Genomic DNA, 26,394 nt, shown 5'->3' with positions numbered 1-26,394 from the left:
CTTAGGGCCTGGGGCCACACCTGCCACCACTGGTCTCAGTATACGCCCTATGAGCAAGGGACGAGGAAGTGGGTCTGGGGTAGGTGCTTCTTGGAGTGGAAGGTGGGTTGGAGCGGATGGGAAGAGTCAGCTGAAGTTGATAAGCTGAGGTCATGGAGGGCGTGGGGTGGGGGGGTCCTTTTGGGTAGGGAGCGGGTCTGTTTCTGGTTTCTCAGATGACTTGGATTCTAGTGGAAGCTCATGCAGAGCCAGTGTGGTGTATTGAATTTCCTACGTGCCAGGGTCACCTGGGAGCTTTATGAAATTCCAGAGCATCAACCACACCCAGAAGGATCAAATCAGTTTCAGGGTGGGACATGGGCTTCAGGAGGGTTCATGCTTCTGGTGAGTCTGGGAAACCCATCTTGTCACTGGAGCTTATGCAAGAGACCTGAACCCTCCCTGCCCACATGGGTGGAGTGTCAGTCTGCACTTACCTGCATGGTTACAGAATTTATCCCCATCTCTCCACCCCAGTGCGCAGTGGGCTCCCAGGGATGCCCTTGGCTACATCCCCATGCTGGTGGGAGGGCCTGCCTTTGTCACTACTTCCTAAGACTGGGTCCGGGAATTCTGTAGGGAAGGTGGAAGGTCCCAGGGTTAGCCCCTTGCACTTTTTCTGCCTGTCCCCTGCTGTCCCTGAGGCTGACTGCCCTGAGTTGTACCCTACCCCATCATCCCCCAACCCCTGGCTCTGAGACGTGGCCTGATGGAGACCCAGCAGGGATGTCGCAGGGTCGGCTCTGGCCATCCCTGCAGAAGGCTCTGTCTTTGTATGGGAGCTTGGGTGGGCCCACCACCCCCGGGGTTTCCCTTCCTGGAAGCTGCTCCTCCTGGCCGGTTCAGTCTTGCCTACCTGTTAGAACTTGGGTGATCCTGTGAGACACAGGACTCTTTCGGCGGCAGACGGCATTGTTTGGGTCCATCTGTGACAGATACTTCTGGAGCCACAACTCTAGCTGCTGCCCCAATGATTTTATCTGTAATCAGCTCCCATTTTAAAGTTGGGGCATAATTTACCTAGTACAAGACACAGAGTTGTTTGCGCTCCTGTGGCTGCCCTGTGTGAGGGTCATCCTCACATGCCTTCCAGCCCGCCCCATCCGAGATGGCCATGCCAGCCTTCTGCTGCAGGAGTGACGAGGTTCTGTTCTAGACTCGCATGTTGATGGGCTGCACCCAGGTGGCCCTTTTGTCTGGCTTCTCTGAAAGGCGTCAGAGCTGTGAGGGTTGATGGTTGGCTTTCTCTCTGAGCAGCCTGGTGCCTGAGTCCTGTGCCTGAGTCACCAACATCTCCCCTTGGAGGATGTCAGGGTCACTTGTGTCTGGCTCTCAGCACAGCCACCACGAACACCCACATGCAAGGCTCTTTGTGGACCTGCACTCTCATGTTCCTCAGTGGTGCACATGAACAGAGCCCACCTCCCCTTGTCCAGGACAGACACACACAGCCACCCACCCTGGTCCCCTGGCAAAAAGGCCAGCTCCTCTGTGAGTTGTGCCAGGAGGGAGATAATCTCCGTAAGTCGTGTGAAGTAGGACCAGGGACCAGCATGACCAGTGTCAGCCAGATCTGGGGATTAACCGGCACTGCCCCAGTAAGCTGGAACATTCCAGATTCCAGGCTTGAGACTCAGAGACCGGGAAGGGCTGGCTGGCTGGCAGGTGGGCCTGCCCCTGGCAAGGGACATTTCTTTCTGGCTTCTAGTGTGATTGTTCGGTGCAGGCAGCTGAACAGCAGAGTCTTGGGTCCAGGTGCTGTTTCTGCTGTCTGGCCTGTTACGCCTCTTTCCTGCCTTTTCTGTCAGTCCCACCTGAGAAACCGTATGGAGTTGCTTGTTCTCAGAGTTCAGTTTCTCACCTGTGAAAGGAGATCCGTCCCGTGAGAGAGCTTGATGGGCGCATGTTGGCACAGACTGTGACGCGCACAGGCCTCTGGTTATCACCTGCCCTCCTGGGCCTCTCCCAGCTATTTTTTCTCTTCACTGCACCCCATCAGAGCTGGAAGTGGGGCCCGGGGACAAGAGGGCAGAGCCAGCCCTGTCGAGCCCCACTGAGCAGGGCTGTGGTCCGGGCCTTGGAGCTGCTCTGTTTCTCAGAGCTGTTTCAGGGACATCTGTCCTGGACGCGTCCTCACTGATTGCCAGCTCTAACTCTGCTTACGCCCCCTCTCCCCTTGCCCCATCCCCTGTCCGTGCTGGTACTTTGTAGCTGTTGTAACTTGTTTCTCTCCAGTTGCCAGCAAGGCTTTGTGCTTGCGTGGGGTGATCGGAAGCATATGGTCCAGAGTGAGCCTGCAGTCCATTTTTTTTTTTTGTCCCATTTCCTGGCTAGACCTTGCATTCTTTTTTCAGGTTTTTGTGGAAGTGCACTTATGGAAGGTCAGTCTCTCATTGTGTCTCTGATACCTTCTGTTTGATCAGTAATGAGTATTTGGTCTCCCTGGGGTATGTTCAGACCCGGGGTGCATTTGGTTTGGGTTTTGTTAACCTAGTAACTATAGCGACATACAGTAAAACACACAGACTTTAAGTGCATGTGTGCACCATCCCTGGGCACGTTTGTGTCCTGCTTCTGGTTCTTTGTCATCACCAGGGGTGGTGGTAGCTGAGGTTCTGAGCATCCCACCTCTCCAGCTCTGTATATTTCAGATAACTGCATCCTTTTTAATGGTTTGATTCTATTTCAGTATGCAGTTTCAGAAGTCATTTTGTTTACTGCTTGAGATATAATTTATTTTCTATTTATTTATTTGTGATAGTTTTGATAATTGATTGATAATTTTGATAATTGTCATACCATACTCCTTTTACTAATTAAAACATTAGTTTCTATCGGAGTATAAGATAAACACAGAAAGCACACAGATCTTAACTGTACGGCTTTGTGTCCCCGTGCAGCTCCACAGCTGGAGAAAGGAGCATGCTGTCGGCGTCCCAGGGGCGGTTCTCTGATGCTTGTCCAGGCGCAATGGCTCAGGCCCTGCCCCACAGACTGCTTTTGCCCACTTTCAGCTTGCTGTAGGCAGACCAGTGGCGCTTGGATTCTGTGTGTTCGCTCAGCATTTTGTATCTGGAGACACTTGCCTGAATTTGCAGATTGTTGGCGCTCATCACTGGTAGGGTTCCGTGTGGACACGCCATGCTTTCTCACCCAGGTTTGGGCCGTCAGACTCCGTGCCTCTGTGAGGGTGCAATGTGGATAGCACCCAGGGTGGGAGCACTTCCCAGGGTACCTGCACCAGCAGTGTGGGCATTCCTGGCTCTCCCACCGGCACCGGCGTCGTCCGCGTTAGATCTAGCCTTTTTGATCCGTGTCCTAGTCACCATCCTGGTACTAGTGTGCATTTCCCTGTGGACCTTTCCTGTGTTGACTGGCTATTTCGAGACCCTCTTTTGTGAAGACCTTCACCAGTTTTTCTGTGGGGTATCTGCCTGTTCCTTTCTGATGTATCAGAGATCTTGATATATCCTGAACAGGGCTCCTCCTGTGCTTCTGCAATGGTTCTGACGCTGATGCAGAAGGAGCCGGCATGAGGGGGTCAGGATGGCCCAGAGTGCTAACTGTGCCCCGCCCCAGATAGCTGAGGCCTTGATATGGCCTCAGCCTCTTGGACTCTTAGATTCTTCCTTTGTAAAGTAGAAACCAGAATTCTCCTGAGAACTTTGAAATAGGCATTAAGTGAAATAATAGGGTTAAGGAGAAATATAAAAGTGGGAGCTATTATTGTTACTAATACTAATTTTTTTTAATGGAAGGAGACCTTACATCTACTTGGATGGCTAAAATCAAAAGACTGACAATAACAAGTGTTAATGAGGATGTGGAGCAATCAAAACCCACACTGGAATGGAAAATGGTGTGCTGCTTTCGCAAACAGTTTGGCAGTTCTTCAAAGTGTCCAGCATAGAGTTACCGTATATATGACCCATCTATTTACTCCCACATACACACCAAGGGGATTGAAAACATGTATCCACACAAAAACTTGTATGTAAGTGCTCACAGCATTATTCATAACAATCCCAAAGTGGAAACAGCCCAAATGTCCATCAGCTGATGGATGAATGGATAAACAAATGTGGTCCTTCCATACAACGGTATAGTATTTAGCAACAAAAAGAAGCGGAGTGCTGGTGCACGCAATGTGGATGAACCTTGAAAGCATTAAGCTCAGTGAGAGAGGCCAGTCATAGAAGAACATATTGTGTGGTTCTCTTTTTATGAAATATCCTGACTAGGCAAATCCATAGAGACAGAAAGTACATTGGTGGTTTTTAGGGTTTGGGGGAGGGGAGCTGGGGGGTGACTGCTAATGGGGACTATGAAAATGTGGAATTAAATAGTGGCAATGGTAGTGAAAATCTACTGAAAATCACTGAATTCGATACATTAAATGGGTGAATGTTACGGTATGTGAATTATATCTCGAAATTTTTTTCATTGGAGAGAAGGGGAAGACTCTCTTCACTTGCTAAATCATCTGGATAAATTGCACTCTTGATCTCAGAGGGTTTAGAGCAGCTTCCTTCAGCCTAATATCTGTGGTGTCCCTGACATGTGACCTCCAAGTGACAGTTCAGGCACCTGACCCTCCTGCTTGGGTTCAGCCCTTTTCATTACCATGTTTATCATTTTCTTTGAATAATTCTTATGTTTCTGGTTAAATTAATATTCAAGGTTAGTGTTTTTTGATGTCAAGATGATAAATGTGATTGCTGTTTATTTAAAGAATGTTTTCCTAACCTAATTTAATTTGAGAGGATTGGAGATCTCTAAATGATCTTTTTGGAGGTATTTCTTAGTGCATTTTCAGGATAAAATCATCACCTGAGAACAATATGGGGTTAATTTATCCTTTCTTCTGTTTCTTTCTTCCAGTCTCTGTGAACTGTGGTGAAAGGCTGTCTTGCCTCATCCTCTTAAGGAGTGACTCCAGCACATGTCCATTATTTATTAGTGCACTCTGTTGTTAAGTTGGCTCTCGTTTTAAATCTGTCTAGATCGATTAGCTATAGGTGCTCTTTCTATGATATTAAGAAAGTTACCACATCCATTTTTCTAAAGCTTCAGTTGAAAGGCGAGTTGAAAGCATCTTAGAGCAGATGGCATTCTTATTTCCTTTTTAAATACTAGTTTGTCTGTGGCAGGAACGTCATTAGTTCACCTTCTGACACACTACATGGTTTACTTGCTATGCATCCCTGGCAGGTGCTGAATCAGTATTTTTAAGTTGAGTTAAATTAGTGCCGCTGGTTTTGTGTTCCTGGGGCAAGTGAATGATTCTCAAGGTGAAGTATTGCTTCCGTTTGCTGAGGCCTCACCCAAGTTTTTGCATGCACAGTCAGCACGAACCTCCCCCCCCCCCACTTTTTTTTTTTTTTTTTTTTTTTTTGGGGTGGGGAGAGGTTATTTCTGTATTTTTAATGGCGGTACTGGAGTTTGAACCCAGGACCTCGTGCATGCTATGCACACACTCTGCCACTGAGCTATGCCATCCCCCCTCCACACTTTTGGAGGGCGGATTTGTGGAGCTCCCATATGAGTTACATACAGGGTGTCCATTGAGCCTGAGGTGACTGCCCCTCTCTCCATTCCCTCATCCTATCTCGTACTGCGAGTGGACATAGAAGTGGACAGAGAGGTTCTTGGGTTCTAGCCCTGGCCCTGCCACAGCGTTCAAAGTTCCCGGGAGCGTAGGCCGGGGAATGGGTGAGAGGGGCAGGACTGGCCTGCAGCCGCGTGGTTTAGGGGCAGTGCTTTCAAGTGGATAAAATCATCACCAGGTTGAGAAGATACACTAACTTAGTGAGGTTTGCACTTTGTTTTGAGGTTTTGTTGTCACTTCCCCTTTGTGAGTCTTTTGCCTCATTACTGTATTCAGTTTCTGTGTTTTTTTTATCCTTTATTTTTAGCGTCGCCCCTCCCCCAGCACAGTACTGCTTTGGCAGGGATCCTCAAGTTCTGATATAAGACGTTTCTGTTTTTTGTTTATTCAGCTTCCTGTTGTTCTGTGGGCCCTCTCTGATACAGACGTTGTTTAAGAGATCAATTTCCATGCACTTGGTTGCGTACTGATACATATTTTTTTCATACTGATGTATTTTTAATAGCTCTTATTTTTTAAAGCAGTTTTAAATTTACAGAAAACTTACGATACGTATTTTTAAAAATTTCTTCAACCGTAGTGTACAACATGTATGTGTAGTATCTTCCTGTTTTACATTACTGTGATGTCACTCTGTCCCATTGTGATACCATTTCCTTAGGAAAAAGCTCTATATTGAAAGGAAGTGTGTGCCCTTTTTCCTTCTTTTGAGTCTTCTCGGTGTCGATGCTAATTCTGACTTATTGCTAGACACCCCAGTCTAGTTCTTCCCTAGTTGACACATTCTCGCATGTCTACCATTATATAGTATTTTGTACTTGGCAGTTTGGGCCAGTGAATTAAGCGTTGATAAGTTTAATCAACCTTTGATAGACTTAAATCTCCTAATGCTATGAGATCTTTATCTCATAATATCATAGAGCTTGTTATCTGTATCCACTTCACAGGCCTGAGTCCTGTGTTGAGTTTGATGAGGCTCACGTGGTTTCTGGGGGCTGACAGCATGGCACCAAGGGAGCTGGCCACAGGGTGGTTCCTGCATGTGGCCCCACGTCGCGGGAACTCCCATCACGCCTTCTTTCCAGTCCTCAGAGTTGCCAGATCCCCCTTTGGCGCCAGTGCCTGGTGCAGCCCTCTGGCTTGTATGTATTAGTTTTGGGGGGAAATCCATCAGCTAATCCGTATCTGTTGAACACCGTCTCTGGCAGCTTGCATTGAACTTGAGTTACTGGTTCCTCTTCCCTGCCTGGCTCCCTGCGTGAGGATTGGGAGGGAGGCCAGTTCCCAAGCTGCTCCTCCCTCTCTCAGCAGAAGCAGACAATTATAGCTTTCTGCTGGTTAGTAAGTGCTCCATGCCGGAGGCGGGGCTGAGCCTGGGCCGGCAGGTCCAGCAGGCACAAGTGTGCCAGCAGATGGTGACCATGTGGAGTGACAGCTGGAGAGAGTCTTCGCTCCCTGAGCACCAGCTGCTGGGCGGCCCAGCTCTGCCCCAAGGCGCCCTGCCCCGTGGGGTTCTCAGCGTACACTTGCTTTGAGGAGCTGCTCCCCAGGGTGAGCATCTGAAAGGGACACTACTTTGAACCAGGAAAGAGATGAGGAATACTGTAGGGGCTCCTGGCTCTGGCTGGGGGCTAGAGAGGCTGTGGTGCTGACAGTCACTGGTTGGTAATCAAGGCCATTGGTGACCTGAGGTGGGGGAGTGATTCTTTCCATTCAGATGGTGCCTCAGGATGCCAGGCTTTAGGGTCCCACCTGGGACAGAATTGAGCCCTGGGGACCTGACAGTGTCTGCTGCTGGTACCACTGGCGCCCACCCGAGGCCAGACATTCAGTAAGCATGCTCTTGATAAAGGGGGACTGAAAACTACCTGGAAAGGTCTTTGTAAAGCCAGCCGGTGGGGTTTCCCGTAAGCCTGCACATGAAGACGGTGCCGAGTGGGTGCGCGATGACCATCCCCAGCCCTGGTCCCAGGAGCAGGATCAAGCCAGAAGCCCAGCAGAGGGGCCAGGATGGGCAGCCGGTAGGGAATTTCTGGGATGTCCCCACCCTGCTCTTCAGGTGGAGGTGGATTCTGCCATGAGCGGGTGGGGCTGGGCCAGCCCAAGAATTCCAACAGCAAAGAAGTTGAGAATCCCAAATCCAGCTTCACTGTGAAAACTGCTTCCTGGAAGGACACCTCACCTTCTGGGAATTCTTAAGCTGATTCTCCTGGCTTGGCCTGTGTTGTGCCTGCTGCCTCAGATTGTTACCCAAAAAATTGGGTTCACCTCTTGGTTGGTGCTGAGCCAAAAGATACAACCAAGCCAAAGAGAGCAAGAGAAAGAAGGATTTAATACTTGCAGCAAGTGAGGAGAACCAGGGAGCTTTCCCAAAGCAGTGTCTCCCTGAACAGCAAAATTGGGGAAATTTTAAGCTAAGGGTATATGCATATTCATGAAGGGGCTTGAGCAGATTATCTTTGCTATTTGCTCTTGCCTGATAACAGTTGTTCCCTGCATTCTTTTGTTCCCTGAAGATCATTAATTACTGAGACCAACTCAAGGACCAGCATTGTGACCAGGCTTAGAGCACAAAACAGCTTGGGCCGAAAATGGCTTCTTTCATGTCAAAAAAGCCATGCCTAGTTCTTTGTGCTAACAGGATGGCCAGACTGGTCTGGAAAGAAAGGTGCCCCAGAGCAGCCCTTTTTGCAGCCCGGTTCCTTCTGCTGCTTCTGCCCTGTTAGGGTCGGGAGCGGGGCTTGTTCTCCTGCAGACTTGTTTCTGGCTCCTTTGTAGAGGTGTCAGAGACTGAGGGTCAGCCTCTTTGAGCTAGGACTGATGTCCAGCGCTCCCTGTAGAGGTGCTGACATCATTCTTTTGATGGGAAGTGGGGTGGGCAGTGAGGACACTGCAGAGCAGACGCACTGCCCTGTGAGGGCCGCAGGGACTGGCCAAACATGTCAGGCGTCAGGGGAACGGACACTTACCCAGAGTCGCCCTTCAAGCCCTGACACTCTCATAAGTGGGCTTATGCCGGGGCTCAGGGCCCATCAGCTGGCTTGGCACCAGGCTGGGCATTCTATAGGCAGCCCGGTTTACAGCTCGGCTCAGTGAGGGGAGGGACTTGCCCAGACTCATAGCCAGGATGGAGCCCAGGCAGCAGGTACCACAGTGCTCACACCTGTCTCCTGTCCAGTAGAAGCTAGGATCTACCAGGGCTGGGACGGAAAATGGTTTCCTGTGCAGGGCTCAGAGGTACGGTGTAAGAACCCAGGTCTCCTCCTAGCCCACCTTGTCCTGCCTTTGGGCTTTTGCCATGCCCGTCTCAGCACCTGGAGCACCCCTCATCCTTCCAAGCACTGGTCTGATGCACATTTCCTCTTCCGCACCTGGCTCAGGGATGGGCCCTTTCAACATGCACTTAATGGTTTTTCTATCGAATGAGCCACAGAGAGATGACAAGGTGCTGGCCCAGACCAGAAGTCAGCGAACGCTGCCCAAGGGCCATATTTGGCCCTCAGCCTTGGTCTTACAAATAGCGTTTTACCCATTTTTGCCTATGTTGTCTGCGGCTGCTTTCACACCACAGCAGCGGCGTTGGGAATTGTTGCAGTAGACCCCGTGCTCTGTGATGGTTCATTTTATGCGTCTACTTGCCTGGGCTAAGCGATCCCCAGACAGCTAGTGAAACATTTCTGGTGGTGTCTATGAGAGTGTTTCTTGAAGAGATTAGCATGACTAGGTAGATCCGTCCCCAGGTGTGGGCGGGCATCCTTCAGTCCGCTGAGGGCTTGAGTGGAACGAAAGGTGGAAGAAGGGCGAATTCACTCTCTGCTCCAGCCAGGATGTCCATCTTCTACCCTCGGGCATCGGTGCTCCTGGTTCTCAAGCCTTCGTACCTAGGCTGATGATGCCGCAGTCTCCAACTTGCAAATAGTAGATTGTGGGACTTCTCAGCCTCTGTGACTACCTAAGCCAATTCCTGTAATAAATCTCTTCTTACATATACCTACATATATTTTCTTGGCTCCATTTCTCAGGGGAACCCTGACTAACACAGCTTTTGGTGCTGAGAGAGTGGAGCTGCTTGGGCTCTCTTCCTGTTTGCCTCCCTGTTCCCGCCCTCCCATCCGTGTCTCTGCCCTGGATGCCCCACCCAGAGAGCTTGTGTGGTGGCCAGAGCTTCTCTGGGGGGACCTTCTCTGTCTGAGGGGTCCTGGGGCCTGTGCCCTGAGCCAGGCAGGTTAGGGAGAGGCAGGTGGGGCCTTTTGCCTGGACTACAAAGTCCCTGTGGGCACCACGGGTAGAGTTGCTGACCCCGATGTGGGCCACTGGGGCCGGGGCCGGGGCCGGGCCCTGGGCCTGGGCAGCAGAGCTTGGGATGGGTGTCTGGGACGACCCATGTGCCACCTCCTTCTCAGGGGCCATCAGGGGTCTCATGCAGGTTGACACTGGGGGCCCTGCACTCACCCCATCCCTGCTGTGTCCTGCTCTCTGAGTGCCCTGTGTCCTGGGCCTGCTGCCCTAGGCACCTAATTGCCGACGCACTGAGATTGGTGGCCACGCTGGGTGGCAAGGTAGGGATGCCCAGAGCCTGAACTTCATGACAGGAGCCTGTCTTATCTCTAAGGGCTTCCACAGTGAGACTTCAGGCTTGAGGGAGGGGGGGTCAGGGCAACACTGGGCTCATTTACCAGAGTGTACAAGCACCCTGGTCCCTGCCCTTACCACTTTTCCCACTCCGCAGAAATTAGGCAGCGTGCCTAGTCACTCGGGGAAGCACCCGGGCCTGACTCCCAGCCCCGCTGCTCCTCACTTGCATCTTTCCTGCCCAGGCTGCCCCCATGGCCTCTGAGTGTCCCAGCTCCCCCTTCTCAGAAAGGAGCTCCTGATGCTTCCCAGAGAGCCCGGGATCCCCCGCCTGGCGTGTACTCACACTGCTCCCTGGGTTGTGTCCCCTCTTCCCACCATGCTTGGCTTTGAACTCTACCTTGCCCCTGGAACCCTGCAACTCCCCTTCCTGGCCTGAAACTTGCCCTGGGCCCCCTCCCCATTTGGCACACCTCACCTTCCCCAGGTGCCTGGCCCTGGCTCCAGGTGTCCACGTGGGTGCGGATGTACTTGAAGCAAGGCCAAGTGTGACTCCACAACTGGGCTCGCTGAGCCTGGGAAACTTCAGAGCAGTGGGCCGGGTGTGGGCTGCGATCCTGTGTCAGGAACAGCGTTAGCCCACTCACAGCTGGGCAGGTGTTCTCTGTAGAAACATCTCAAAAGTGCTGCTACTGCTGCTGCCTCAAAGCCCAGACAAGCACCCTGTGGTCCAGGAGGGCATTGCCTTTCTTCCCCAGAGTAGCCAGGGAATTTTGTGGGCAGGATTGCGATGGAGGCCAAAGCTGGATTCCTGAGCTGCCCAGAAGTTTCGGAGTTCCTTCAGTAGGCACCAGCCTGGGAATTGTGCAGTGAGGCAGGGAAGGCCAGGTCCACAGCTGGACACCCCAGTCAGATGGTCAGTGTCGCTGTTCTCAGAGCATCCTAGGATGAGGAGGCAGGTTTTGAGATAGACTCAAGCCTGAGCAGGATGATGTGAGGTAGGAGCAAGGATACTTCGGTCAGAAGAAATTGAGACAAGTAGGCTGAGTGACCAGAGACATAATCTCCACTTCTGTCACCTTCTGCCTCCTTGTCTGTGAGCTGGGGCAGTGAGCACAAGGGTGAGGTCTCCTTGGTTCTCACCCTTTAGGTTGAATGGTTCAAAAACATCCCAAATTGTCTTAGCTTTATTGAAGTGTAAGTGCAATACAGGAAATTGCCTGTACTTAAAGCATGGCATTTGGTAAGTTTTCATATGGGTATATATTCATGAGGTCAACAACATAATTGAGATACTTAAGCTGTTCATCATCCCCACATTTCCTCATCCCCTTTTGTAACTTCTTTGCTCTCCATCCCCAGGCAACCATGATATACATTTGTTTGCATTTTCTAGTTTTACATAAATGGAATCATACAACATGTACTGTGTTTTTGGTTTGGCTTTCCACTGAGCATAATTTTGAGATGTATCTGTGTTAATGCGCATATCAATAACTGTTTCTTTTTGATTGCTGAGTAGTATTCCACTGTGTGGCTGCACCATACTTTTTTAAAATCCATTTTCCTATTGATGGTCATTGGGTTGTTTTTTGAGTTTGTTTTGTTTTGGTTGTTACAGATACATACATTCCTATATGAGTCTGTATGGACATATGCTTTCATTTCTGTTGGGTAAATACCTAGGAGTGGGTAGTTATGTCATGTATCAGATATATGCTTAACTTTTAAGAATCTGCCAAATTCTTTTCCAAAGCTGTTGTAGCCTTTTACGTCCCCCATCAGCAGCGTAGGAGAGTTCTAATTGCTCCACACGCATGCCATCCTTGGTAGGGTCAGGCATTTTTAATCTTCATTCTAGTAGTATTTAGTGGTGACTCATTATAGTTATTGTTTGCATTTCCCTGGTTACTTAATATGTTGAGCACCTTTTCATGTGATTCTTTCCCATACGTATATCTTCTCAGGTGAAGTAGCTCTTTGATTCTTTTGCCCATTTTTTATTGGGTTGTTTTTCTTACTGAGTTTTGAGAATCCTTGTATTCTGGCTACAAGTCCTTTATCAGATTTGTGATTTGCAAACATTTCTTCCCAGTCTGTGACTAGTCCTTCTCTTAACTTGTCTAAATTAATAGCATAAGTTTTTAGTTTTAGAGCCCAGATTACCAACTTCTCCTTCTATGGGTCACGTCCAAAGTCACAAACATTTTCTCTTGTTTTCCCCTGGAAGTCTTATACTTTTAGTGTTTAAGCCTATGATCCATTTAAAAATAATTTTCATGTATGTTGTAAGGTATGGATTGTAGTTTATTTTTTGCATGTGGATATTCATTTATTCATTTATTCTAGCACCATTTGTAAAAGATTATCCCTTCTCCACCAAATTGCCTTTGTATCTTTGTCAAGTCAGTTACATATGGATCTATTTCTGGATTCTCTATTCTGTTCAGTGCCTCTGTCTATCTTTATGCCAATAGTAATGCTGTCTTAATTACTGTAGCTTTCTAAGTATTAAAATCACTGTTAGTCCTCCTACTTTGTTTTTCTTTTTCAATAGCATTCTGATTGTTCTAGGTCCTTTGGATTTCCATATGAATTTTAGAATCAGATGTTCAATTTCTCTACCCAAAAAATGCTGGGATTCTGATTGGCACTGTGATGAATCAAAAAATCCATTCATGGAGAATTGGCATCTTAACACTATTTAGTCTTTTGGCCCATAAATAAGTATATCTCTCCATTATTTAATTTCTCTCAGCAGTATTTTGTGGCTTTTAGTGTATAGGTCTTCCACATCTTGTGCCACATTTAAGCATGAGCATTTAATATTTTTGATGTTATTATAAATAGCATTTAAATATTTTTCACTTTCTGATTGTTCATTTCTAGCATATGGAAATAAGTTTGATTTTTGTATGTTAATCTTGTGTCTTGAAGCCTAGCTAAACTCACTTATTAGTTCTAACGGCTTCTTTGTAGATTCCTTTGGAGTTTCTATGCAGGCTATTCTGTGATATGTGAATAAAGACAGTTTTACTTCTTCCTTTCCAATCTAGATGCCTTTGATTTTTCTTGCTTCATTGCATTATCAATTGGAAACAGTACAATGTCTAACAGAAGTAGGGAGACTCAGTTGTTCATCATTAAATAATGTTAGCTGTGAGGTGTTTAGAAGATGCCCCTTATCAGGTTGAGGGTGTTCCCTTCTGTTTGCTGAGTGTTTCTCAGGGGTGGATGTTGAATTTTGTCAAGGTTTCCCTGCATCTTTTGAAATGATCCAATAGATTTTCTTTTTTTATCTATTAATCTACTTAATTACACTGATTTTTTTCCCTAATGTTAATACTACGTTCTCTGGATAAGCCCCTCTGTATCGTAATTCCTTATCCTCTTTATATATTGGTGGATTTTTTGTTCTGACTTTGGTTTTGGATATAGGGTAATGCTGGTCTCATAAAACTAGGTAGAAAATATTCCCTCCTTTTCAGTTTTCTTGAAGGTCTGTGTAGAGCTGGATTTATTTTTTCCCTAAATGTTTGGTAGAATTCACTGGCAAGACCATCTGGGCCCAGAATATTCCCTGTGGAGTTTTTAACTACGCGTTTAATCGCTTTAGTAGATACAGGGCTTTTCAGGTCATCTGTTTCTTTTTGAGTAGGCTGTAGTAGTTTTTGTCTGTCTGGGTCTTTGTCCATTTCATCTCAGCTGTCATATTTATCGGCATAGAGCTGGTCATGGTGCTCCCTTGTTATTAGTATTATTAGTAGTATCTGTAGTACTGTCGCTTTTCATTCCTGACATTGGTAATTTGTGTCTTACCCCTCTACCTAACCCCACCCCGCTTATTCTGACTAGAGGTTTATTGGTTTGATTAATCTTTTCAAAGAACTTGCTTTTGATTTGATTGATTTTTATCTATATTTTTTCTATTTCATTAATTTCTACTCGGCTCATTATGATTTCCTTTTTTCTTTGAATTTCATATGCTCTTGTTCTAGTTTTTTTGGTTTCTGTTTTACTTTTTATTGAGGAAAAACATACAGAGCACAAATCATAAGTGTAAACTTTCAAATGCTAAACATGCCTACATGTAAAGAGCACCCAGTTCGAGAGTCAAAATATCTCCAGCCCCAGAAGCTGCCCTCCTCCAACCCAGGGGCCACTGCTAGCCTGACTTCTACCAGCAGAGGGTAGTTTTACTTATTCTTAGAACTGCCTGTGTAAACAGAATCACATAGTGTATCTCTTTTGTGTCTGCCTTCTTTCACCTAATGTTAGATGAGATTCTTCTCTGTTGTCTAAATAATAGTAATTTACTCATTTTCATTTCTGTGTGGTATTTCATCATGTGACTGTATCATGATTTTTCCTTCTGTTGAGAGAACTTGGGAGCTTTCTAGTTTGGAATTTTTGTAAATAATGCTCCTGTAAATACGCAGAGTCCTGAAACGGGTGTGTTCATAGTGTTAGCAGATAGTAGTCTTCCTAAGTAGTTGTACTAATTACACTCCCACCACCAGAGGGTAAGAATTCATGAGGGTTTCAGACAGGGCATAACATATGTGTCCTAGTCCACAATCGTGCTATCCAGTGTTCGTTGAGCAACTGAATGAGTGAATACACAAGCACACAGCTGAAAAGAGAGACAGTTCTGACTGGGGCTGGCTGGGCTCTCATCAGATACCATCTGGGCCCAAAGACTAGCCATTAACAAGAAACAGCCCCTCCATTAAGTAACGTACAGCCTTTATGGGGGGTTTAAAACCATGCTCCATTGGGGTTTATAGGGTCTGCGTTCAGTATAGAACTTGTGTCTTGGAGATGGATGTGGAACATGGCAGCCATAAGGCAACGCTTGAAGGCCTGCATTCCTCGGCCTGGAGGAGGCTCAGAGACCATTTGGGCAAAGACCTGGAGGAGTGCTGGCTGGGGAAGACCAAGCATGGTGAGCTGGGGTGAATACGGGGCTCTTACGAGCTGTGTACATGAGGCCTAGGCGCTCAGCTTTGTGAGCCTCAGTCTTCTCATCTGCTAAAAGGGCTTAACACTGCAGGGCTTTCGGCTGCACCTTGAGCTAGTTTTTAAGGTGGAAACTGGGGTTATTGATTGGATAGGTTTTTTATTTCCCTCCCTAACATAGCCTTTAGTGCTATAAATGTCCTCCTAAGTCCTTGCTTTAGTGACATCCCACAAATTCTCATATTCATTTCATTTTCATTAAATTAGAAATAAGTTACAGTTTCTTTTATGATTTCTTCTTTGACCCAGGCTTTACTTAGAAGTGTGTTGATTAGTTGCCAAATATTTGGGGATTTTCTAGAGATCTTTTCATTATCGATTTCTCATTTAATTCCCTGTGGTCAGAGCTCACACTTTGTACAGCCTGAATTTTTTTAAGTTTGAAGCATGTTTAATGGCCCAGAATACGGTCTGTCTGGGTACATGTTCCATGTGGGCTTGAAAAGAATGTTTGTACTCCTGCTGATGCGTGGGGGATTCTACACAAGCCAGGTAGGTCCAGTCAGGTAATAGTGGTGTCAGGTCTTCTGTGTGTCCTTGCTGATGCCCTGGCTACTTGTCCTGTGAAATATTGAGAGATGGGTGCTGAACGCTTCCAGCTGTAATACTGGATTTGTCGATTTCTCCTTGCAGTTCTATCAGTTTTTTTTTTTTTGAAGGAGGTGCTGGGGATTGAACCCAGGTCCTTGTGCATGCTAGGCATGCACTGTACCATTGAGCTCTACCCAACCCATCCCCATCAGTTTATGCTTCATGTATTTTGAAGCTCTGTTATTAGGTGCGTATACACTTAGAAGTGTAAGGTAAGGTTCTCTTTGTGACTTAACCTCTTTATTATCATGAAATGACCCTCTTGATAGTCTTTGCTTTGAAATCTACTTTATCTGATATTAATAGAGCTATTCCAGCTTTCTTTGGAGGACTGTTAGCATGGTTTATCTTTTTCCATTCTTGAACTTCTTAAAACAACTTTAACAGCTTTATTTATTAATATAATTCACTTACCCTACAATTCACTCATTTTAAAATGTACAATTCATTGGCTTTTAATATATTCACAGAGTTGTGCATCTATCACCATAACCAATTTTAGAATATTTTCATTAGCCTCTTAGCTGTCTTAGCTTAGAATATTTTCGTTACCCTCTTAGCTGTCACCCCCTCCAACCTCCCAACTCCACCCCGAGCCCTAGGCAACCATTGATACGCCTTCTGTCTGTCTATATTTGCCTGTTTTGGACATTTCTTGTAAATGGAATCATGAAATATGTGGCCCTTTGTGACTAGTTCTTTTCACATAGCGGAATATTTTCAAGGTTCATATATGTTGCACCATGTATCAGTAATTCATTTCTTTTTATTACCGAATAATATTCCATTGTATGGATAGACTACATTTTATTTATTTATCCCTTCATCAATTGGTGAGCAGTTAGACTGTTTCCACTTTGTGGCTATTATGAACATTTGTGTACAAGTTTTTGTGTAGATGTATATTTTCATTTCTCTCTAGTCTATACCTAGGAATGGAATTGCAGGACCATATGGTAATTCTATGTTTAACTTTCTGAGAATCTGCCAGGCTGTTTTCCACAGCAGCTGGACTGTTTTACATTCCTACTAGCAGGGTATGAGGGTTCCCGTGTTTTTGTAGCTTCACCAGCACTTGTTTTCTTTCCTTTCTTTTTTTTTTCTTTTAAATTACATCCATCCTAATGAGGTGCTATCTCATTGTGGTTTGGACTTGCATTTCCCTAATGCCTACAGATGTTGAGTGTCTTTTCATGAGCTAATTGACCATTTGTTTGTCTTCTTGGGAGAAATGTCTGTTCAAGTCCTTTGTCCTTTTTTTAATTGGTTGTTCATCTTTTTATGGTTGCACTGTAGGTGTTCTCTATATGTTCTGGACACTAGACCCTTATCAAGTACAAAATCTGAAAATATTTTCTACTATTGTGTGGGTTGTCTTCTCACTTGACAGTGTCCTTTGACACACAAATTTTCAAATTTTGATAAAGTACAGTTTTTCTATTTTTTTCTTTAGTTCCTCATGCTTTTGGTGTCACATGTGCTTTTCGGGACCAGTTGCCAACAAGGTCATGAGTATTTGTCCCTGTTTTCTTCTGAGATTTGTAGTGTTAGGTATTACTACTTAGGTCTCTGATCACCTTGAGTTAATTGTTGTATATGATGTAAGGAAGGGATCCAGCTTCATTCTTTTGCATGTGAACTTCCATTTGTCCCAGCACCACTGTTGAAAAACTGTTCTTTCATTATTGAATTATTTTTATACCCTTGTCAAAAATCAGTTGACCACATACACAAGGGTTTATTTCTGGGCTCTTCTGTTCTATTGGTCTATATTGTCTATCCTTATGCCAGTACCACACTGTTTTGATCACTGTAACCTCATATTAAGTTTGAATCCTCCCACTTTGTTCTTTTTCAATATTGTTATAGCTACTCTGGGCCCCTTGCAATTCTGTATGAGTTTCTATTTCTTCAAAAAAAAAAAAAGCCATTGGAATTTTGATAGGGATTGCGTTGAACTCTTCATTATCTTTTTTTTTTTTTACCCTTTTTTTTTTTAAATTGAAGTATAGTCAGCTTACAGTGTTGTGTCAATTTCTGGTTACAGCATAATGTTTCAATCATACATATACATATATATTTGTTTTCATATTCTTTTTCATTATAGGTTACTACAAGATGAATCTCTTCATTATCTTTTTAAAGGAGTTTAAAAAAGAAGTCGTCTTTTATAATTTACCCACATACTTACCATTTTGGGTGCTTTTCACTCCTTGTAAATCTGGATTTCCATCTGGTATTGTTTTTCTTCTCCTGAAGGATTTTATATAACATTTTGTAATGCAGATCTGCTGGTGATAAATTCTTGCAGCTTTTGTGTGTCTGGAGTCTTTATTTCACCTCTATTTGTGAACAGTTTTCACTGGGTATAGCACTCCAGTTAATGTGTTTTTTTGTTTTGTTTTTTTTCAAGATGTTGCTCCACTGTCTCCAGGCTTGTCAGAGAAATCCCCTGTCATCCTTATGTTTGCTTCTCTATAAGTAGTGTGTCCTTTTTCCTCTGGCTGATTTTAGCGGTTTTTTCCTATATCACTGGTTTTAAACAATTTTGTGATATGTTTAGTTGAGGGTTTTTTTTCGTATTTCTTGTGCTTGTGGGGGTTGATAAGCTGCTAAGATTTGTGGATTTATAGTTTCCATCAAATTTGGAAATTTTCCAGCCATTATTTCTTGAAAGTTTTTTGTCCTCACCACTTCCTTCTCTAGCTGTGTGTTAGGCTCCTTCAAGTTGTCCCACGCCTTGCTCACATCATGTTTGGATTTTTAGTCTTTTTTCCTCTATGTGTTCGTTTTGGGTAGTCTTATTGTTGTTTTTTCAAGTTTCCTCATCTTCTGTGTCGTGCAATTTGCATTCATTAATCCCATCCAGTGCCCCTTTCATCTCACACCTTGCAATTCCATCTTCCCTGTCTTCCTGGATCCTGCTCGGCATGTTCAGTGTTCTGTTCGGTGTTCGCTTGGCTTCCTGAGCCTATGGAAATCAATCCTGCCCCATCTCCCACCTCTGACCTCCCCTGGTCCTCGTGGACCGGCTCCCCTGCCCCTTTGCCGGCCATCACCAGTGATGGGGTGCCCGGTTCTAGGTTTCACTGTGTTGGGAGACAATGCTGTTTTTCCTGTTCTTTATTGTGCTTTGTTCTGGGATATAGTTTGATCCGTTCAGGTTTTGCCCTTAAGCTTTGTTGGTGAAGACCAGAGAGCATTTACCCAGCTCCACTTTGTCCAGACCTGCAGGTGCTCCCCCTGCTGCCTGTGGGTTAGGGCTCCCCTCTGGCCAGCAGGAGCAGGTGCTGCTTACAGCCTGTACAAGCAGTGGGACTGTTTCCTCTGTCCCTCTGGGTGGCCCTTTCGTGGCTTTGGCGGCTTCCTCACAGACCTGCACTGACAGTCCCCTGCAAGGACTGAGGGCCCCTCTGTGCCTTCACTGCCTTGTCCACTGCCTTCCAGCACTGCTTTCTCTCAGGCTTGCCAGGCCTTAGTTTCTCTTTCTGCACCATGGCTGAAGTTCCTTCTGGGAAGAGTGGGGGTGGGGGCGCATTTTGGAGCCTACCTGGGGCCTGCCTCTCACTGTCTGGTGTCCAGTGAATTGGAAACTATTGCTCAGTCTCATAAACTTACCAGTTATTTTTAGTTTTTCCCCAGGGGAGAGAGATCCAGTCCCTGTGACTGTCCCGTCCTGAGGGGATGTATAAGTCTCCATGTGCATGGTCTTTGAAAAGCTGTCCGGTGCTCACAGGCCCCAGGCTGAGAGCTGGGCGGAGGCGAAGACTCAAGCCAAGTCCTATAGGCCTGGACTCGTGTGTGTGTGTGTGTGTGTGTGTGTGTGCGTGCGTGCGTGCGCGCGCACGTGTATGTGAGGGAGAGAGAGAGAGAACACGCGTGAGCAAGTGAGCGTTTAGCCACCCCACCTCAGGACAGCCTCTGATGATGACTCACTGCCTCATGAGATGTGTGTACTCCGGCTCGAGGTTCATGAGAGTGTTCTGCTCTGTTAGGCTTGTCCGGAGGTTTAGAGAAACACACGTGAGCTGGCCGATGCTTTCCAGTGCACCTGCCCCATGGGTTGGGTCCTTCCTGCACTTCTGGCAGGTTCTAGCATGCCCAGGGCTGGTGTGTGGCTGGGGTCGGGGCTGCCACCCGGGATGGGACAGGTCCTGTGTAGATGTGGATTTGTGCTTTGGTCTTTTCCTGGCACCAGGATGGAAGAGGAGTTCAGCATCAGAAATCACAGAGTGAAGGTGACTTGATTCAAAAAGAAACCAGTGTCTTCACAGAGCAGGTTGTCAGTGGCTGGGGGCAGATGAACAAGACCTGGCCTTGGGAGGGAGAGCAATTACCTTGACCAGACTGGCTACTTTATTTAGCCAGTCCGCACTGACAGAGAAACAAGTCACTTCCTACATTTTGAGTTTTTTATGTTACAAACAGTCCTGCTCAATAACATGCTTACACATGGCTTGCACGTTTTCCCAATTTTCTTGGACTGAATTCCTAGACTTCATATTAAATAGTAAATAAATGGAAATGTTCCTGTTTCTCTTAAGAAGTAAAGACATCAGTTTCTTTGCTCTTTAGTAGTCCTTTATTTCATTTTCCTCTTGTGAGTGGGGAGCACTGTAAAAAGACAAGGTCTCCCCCCAGAGGTCTGCATGGGGTGGCCAGTGAGAAGGGGCCCCTGGGCAAGACACAGTACAGGCTCACGTGGGTCACACCCTGGCTACTGCAGTGGTGCGGGATGGAGGGTAAGAGATGCAAAGGTGCTCACTTAGGGGGTGTTGAACACGACATGGTGGCAGGTCCGAGCCAGCCGGGACCTGAGGCATGGACTTGAGCAGACCAGCACTGCTTCTGGTTGCACTTGACCATGGGGGCTCTTCCCTGAACCTCAGCCACACACCCTTTTGCCTATTACAGCCCAAAGCCCTTGCTAGATCTGGGGGTGATGAGTCGGCTTCCCTCTGGTATTTCCAGCTCTGTGCCCAGGTGGGCAGGGTCTCCAGACTAGGACGCATGTAGGGGCCTGTTGCTGGTTCTGAGCGTTGTGGTTCGTCCTTCTGTCCCCTCACTTGGGCCAGGCTTATGGTCCCACCTTCCCAGGCCTCCCTACCTGTAGGTATCTCCCAGGATGAATGAATAGAGGGGTCAGGATCAGACAGGGGAAGGGCGCTTCCCTGAGCCTCAGTTTCCATATCTAGAGGGGACCTCAGACCTACCCTGGTCCTGAGGGCTTCCCTGTCCAGCCCCAGGACAGGGTCCTGTCTGCCGATGGGTGCCATATTGGCAGAGATGGTGGCTGGGGCCTCCTACCCCTGCCCCATCGCAGTTCCTCCAGCCAGTCCCTCCATCCCATCCCACCCCGGCCCCTCATTAGCCCCACCCCAAGCTCACAACCCTCATGTAGCCCTTAGTGTCTGGCTTCCACTGTGTCCACCCACTCCCCTCTGCCCCCCTCACCCGACATCTGGCCACAGGGTTGCCTCCAGGCCCTTTCTCAAGACCATCTCGTCTCCTGCAGGCATTTGGACAGGCCCACACAAACCATAAGAAGGTGGCTGCGGACGGTGAGAGCCGGGAGGAGAGTCTGATCCAGGAGTCAGCTTCCAAGGAGCAGTACTATGTGCGCAAGGTGCTGGAGCTGCAGACAGAACTGAAGCAGCTGCGCAACGTGCTTGCTAACACGCAGTCGGAGAACGAGCGTCTGGCCTCAGTGGCCCAGGAGCTGAAGGAGGTAACCAGCGGAACTGGGGTGGGCTGCTCAGCTGTGGGTGGGAAAACAAACCCCAGTGCTCCCTGGGGACAGGGCCACCCACCAGCTGTTTCTCCCGCACCCCAGCTTCATGTGGCCCCTGATGGTCCCTGTGGTCCGTGGTGGTCCAGGAAGGGCTCGGGGTGGCAGGGTCCCAGCTCTGCACTTGGGCTGTGAATCCTGGGTTCCTCCTGTGAACAGTGGAATTGCAGCACCCACCTGCCAGCTTGTGACAGTAAAGTCAGAAGAGGCCACTGTAGACAGTGCCTAGGATTAGCTTTGTCCTGGGCAAGTGGAGAGGACAGGGCAGATAGCCGGCGCCCTCCGAGAGAGGTGAGGGGGAGGGCCACCGTCCCCAAGGTGGGGTGGGAAAGCAGCAGGAAGCAGGCCTAGCTAGGAGTCTACATGAGCTGCCGTCCTGGCTGTGGCCTTGGGGTCCCGGTCCTCAGAGTTCTCTTCAGGAAGGATGCGAGGCCTTGTTCTGGCTGTGGGAAGACCGACTCTCTGGGGTGGGGAGGGGCAGGTGGCAGTGACAGGTGACCAGAAGGGCAGATGGTTCTGCGCAGTGGTCAGCTCTGAGGTCAGTACCTCAGACATGAGGGTGTATGGTAGGTAGGGTCCCACAGGGCTGGGAGGGGACACTGGCAAGGTTTGGGGCAGAGCGCAGGGGCTGGCAGCCACAGGGAGCAGTCCCCCACCCTGGTTTGGGATCGGAGGCCGCCAAGGCTTGTGGACCTGGGAGGGAGTTGGCTGGGGTCCAGGGGGAGGGCACGGTCTTGTGTCCTCACCCGGGAGCATTCTGGTCAGGAGCGAGAGAACGGGCCGCCCACGGGGAAGACCAGCCTCACTGCCAGCTGAGCGCCCTTTGCCAGGAGAGCCAGTGCAAGTGCTCTGCCCAGCCCAGGCTCATTCCGCCCCTTCCCTCTTCCAGAAGAGGGCTGTCAGGAGAGCGGCAGGGGACTTGCTGACTCCTGGCTTTGACATCAGGAAATGAGCTCAGCCAGTCACACACGCTGCTGTTAAGGAACAGGTCTGCTGGGGCCGGGATTCCTGCTGTTCCTGTTGGCGCTCCAGGAGGAAGCCTCCCGCTCCCCACCCCCACGCGTCCTCAGAGCATCTTCCTCCCAAGGCCCCGCCTGTGCACCCCTGGTCACTGCAGGGCAGGCTGTAAGGAGCCATGCCGGGCTCTTGGTTGGACGAGGCTTTGCACCACCACCTGCTCGGACTAGAGCCCTGGTCACTGTCCCCACCATCACTTGTTCTGTTTGTGCTCTATTCCCATCCCACTCAAGTCACTCTTCTGCTGGTCCTGGCCCTGCCACTTCTGCTCGGGCTGCTGTGCTGAGCTCCTCCATGGCTGTCCCCCATCCTACAGGAGGCTCATGCCCCAGGCTTAGGCCTGGCTAAGGAGCCTGGATCACGTGGCCACAGTACCAAGCGCTGCGCCCAGTAAGCACCAGCCTGCGCCTGCCTTGGTGTGACCCAGCTGAGCAGGCCTTGGTCGCCCAGGAGATGCCCTTCCACAGGAGGGTGTCTTCCCCCCAGCGCCTGGTCCTGCTGTTGTCCGGGTTCAGTGACTGATGGGCCGGCTGTGCTGTGCCCTCTGACCCCCACCCTACCATTCCACCTTGTGTTGACTGGCGTAGGGGCTCATCCCTGCCCCGTGCCCAACCCTCCAAGAGGAACGCATGGCCTCCATCATGTAACAGGTGTAACAAACATGCTCAGCATGCGGGACAGCTCCAGCTACCCCAAAACTTGTCCTCTCGATGACCCTTTGGGCATCCAGTTACTTTCCTCATCTCACAGGTGGGGAGACAAAGATGCAGAACATTTGGCTGCCTGCCTGAGGTCACTGGGTCCTGACCTCTGCACTGCGTGTGGACAGGCCCAGCCAGCTTCCATCCTGGGACATGGCCTTGGGCCCTATTTTGCAGAAATAGAAGCAGAGACCCAAGGAGCTGGCCGGAGGCAGAGTCAGGCCCCATGCACGTGCCGCCGCTTTCCACGGGTTTACCTTGGGAAGGTGAGGCGAGGGCTGCTTTGAGAAGCAGGCCTGTGAGTTGAGGAGGGGTCAACATCTGCCCAGTGGGGCCCCCCTAGGTAGTCTTCCTGTCCCAGTGGCCCCTGGCCTTGTTGGCCTAGTGGACTCTGTGCATGTCAGGCCCTACCTACACAGGCCCAGGAGTGAGTGACCAAGATGTCCCAGCAGAAGTCATGTCTGATGTCACCTGCCCTATCCTGGCTAGGAGCCAAGAAAGGGCTTATCTCCTACTGTGGTGGCATCTGGGCCACCAATAGTTCTGGAAGAAAGCCAGGCATTGGGTCAGGAGCAGCAGCCACAGGCACCAGCTGGGCTGTGCCGTGTGTAGTGGACAGGCCAAGACAGGAGGACATCTGGCTCTAGAGCCAGGGGCCAGACTGTGGGGGGTGGGAGGGACTGTCACATGTGCAGATGGGTGAGGCCTCCTGTGTCCCCTGTCACTGTGCACCATCAGGGCTGTTCTTGGCAGGCTCGCCTGGGAGAATGTGCGTACCTGGGGGAAATCAAGCCCCACGGGGCCTGGGGAGCCTGTCTGAGCCCTCCGCAGTTGGGTGTGTACCAAGCGAAGGTGCCCCTTCCTGGTGGTAAAGGGTGGAGGCTCAGCTGCTGCGGGAACCGGAGTTCAGGCATCTGGGTCCTGCAGCAGCAGCAGCAGCAGCGCCCTCACCTGCCGGGTCCGCTTGTGACCTGAGTGTGCCTTGCCTCGCTGGCCACAGGCCCTTCCCACAGACCTGCAAGGGCCCAGGTGCCCTTTGTCAGCCCCAGAGCTTATAGCAGGAGGCTGTGTTCTGGTCCTGAGCCGTGAAGGTCAAGTCCGCCCAGGCCATGGAGGAAGCTGGCCTGAGTTTCTCTTACCACAGGACCTGCTAGGTTTCTTAGTCCTGACGTGCAAACCTGTGGGGAGCTGGTGGATTTTAGACCTTCCCCCTCGGCTTCCACCACCTCAGGTGGCCATGTCAGATCAGGCTGCACCTATCTGAGTACCTCCTGAACGCCCCGCAGTGTGACTTAGCAAGGAGAGGACGAGGAGTGACAGGGCATTTCTGGCAGAAGGATGAGCATGCACCCCCGAGTCCACGGAAAACGAGAAGGCTCTGTGCAGGGCAGCTGGCGATCGTGGGGTGGGCCGGCGGGGGGCTCACAGCCACAGCACGCCAAGAGCAGCAGGAGCCAGCGAGAGGCTGCAGCAGCATTTAAGCAGGGGAGAGACGAGACAAGAGAGCAAAGCTAATTGTTGTGGGAGCACCTCCCAGCTGACTGGAGGCAAGACTAGTCAGGTAGACGAGCCAGCTGTGGCCAGCCCGCGTGGCCCGCCGCAGGGTGGTGTGGTGCACTGGGTGCGTGCGCAAAGGCTGCAGCTTCCCGCAAGGTAGCATCGCTGCCACCCGCAGAGCGGAGACAAGGCTCTGAGAGGTGAACCAAGTTATGGCAGCCACTCCAGGGCATCTGCCACCCCAAGTACTCCGCACAGCCCCTACCCCTGCCTGAAGCAGTCTGAGCCATCTTCACAACTGGTACTGAGGCTCCAGGTGTGGGTCCATCTGAGTGACAGCACGTTTGCAATAAAGACAGTTGGTGGCTCCCCAGGAGCACACGTGCCAAGTGGGCAGGGCCACCCTACAAGGGCTGGAGTCACCCAGGCTGTCTTGAGACACATCCCCTGTGCCTTGACAGCTTTTAGGTGGCGGCAACCACAGCACCCTTCCCGTAAGAGGCTGGCCGGGTGTTAACAGCGCCGGGGCTCCTTTATCCTCTCCCTTCCCCTGGTGTGATTGCCCACACCCCCATGCAGCTCTTTCCAGGCGCTCTGGGCGCTCCCCTTATCTGAGCCCAGCTTTCAGCAGGGCAAGACCAGATCTGTGTTCATGTCCTGTGGCTGCTGTGACAGCTTACCACAGACTGGGGCCTCAGACAACGGAAATTCATTCTCTCACAGTCTAGGAGCTCAGTTTAAGGCGTCAGCAGGGATGGTGTCTTCCGGAGGCTCTCTGGGAGAGTCCGTCCTGTGCCACTGGCGTCCTTGTGTTGCAGTCTTTGCCTCTGTCTTCCCGTGGCCTTCTCCCTGGGTGTCTGTATCTCCAACTCTCCCTCTTACAATGACACCAGCCCTCGGATTAGGGTCCACTCTAGTTCCCTGTTACCTCATCTTAACTTGGTTCTATCTGCAAAAAAAGGCCCTGTTTCCAAGTAAGGTCCCACTCACAGGTTCCAGGGCTTAGCACGTCAGCATATCTTTTGGGGGAACACAGTTAAAACCCGTAACATCCGACCCTCTGGCCCTCAGAATTCATGTAAGTCCCAGATCACATCTAAATCCTCTAAATCAGGAAATGCTGAGACTTCAGGGATGGTCCATCCTGAGGTGGAATTCCTCCCTGCGCAGATTATCTGCGTCCAGAATACAGTGTGAGGCCAGGGGAGAAACATTCTCACTCCAAAAGGGAGCAAATGGAAGGAATAAAGAGGCCACAGGTCCCAGCAAGTATAATGCCCAGCAGAGAAAACCCTGCTCAGATTTCAAGGCCTGAGAACAGTCTGCAGCGGCCCCCTGCTCTACCTTCTGGAACCTGGGAAGCAGAGGGCCTGCTGGCCTCCCGGCCAGCTGATGAACTGGACGTGAGCCATACCCTTGGTGCTGTCTCCAGAGAAACGCTTTCTCATCTGCAGTAAGGACAAGCTGAGCATCTTCCAGGTCCTCAAGTTCTGATTCTTTTTTGCTTACCCGTTCTCTCCTCAATTTCTCTCTCTCCTCTCACGTTTTACTATAAGCAACCA

At 49.2% G+C, this 26,394-nt stretch overlaps 1 protein-coding gene across 2 annotated transcripts in view; it reads left to right on the top strand.

The window, feature by feature from the left end:
• BICD2 (BICD cargo adaptor 2) overlaps nt 1-26,394 on the top strand; it is a 54,187-nt gene that overhangs the window by 13,059 nt on the left and 14,734 nt on the right. For both annotated transcript variants that reach the window (XM_045504612.2, XM_074362995.1), the window contains exon 2: nt 21,345-21,557. In XM_045504612.2, coding sequence (XP_045360568.2) covers nt 21,345-21,557 — 213 coding nt within the window. The remainder of the gene's footprint in view (nt 1-21,344; nt 21,558-26,394) is intronic.

This window comes from Camelus bactrianus, chromosome 4 (assembly GCF_048773025.1).
Source record: "Camelus bactrianus isolate YW-2024 breed Bactrian camel chromosome 4, ASM4877302v1, whole genome shotgun sequence".
Classification (NCBI taxonomy): domain Eukaryota; kingdom Metazoa; phylum Chordata; class Mammalia; order Artiodactyla; family Camelidae; genus Camelus; species Camelus bactrianus.
This window is presented reverse-complemented; position numbering and strand designations above follow the sequence as displayed.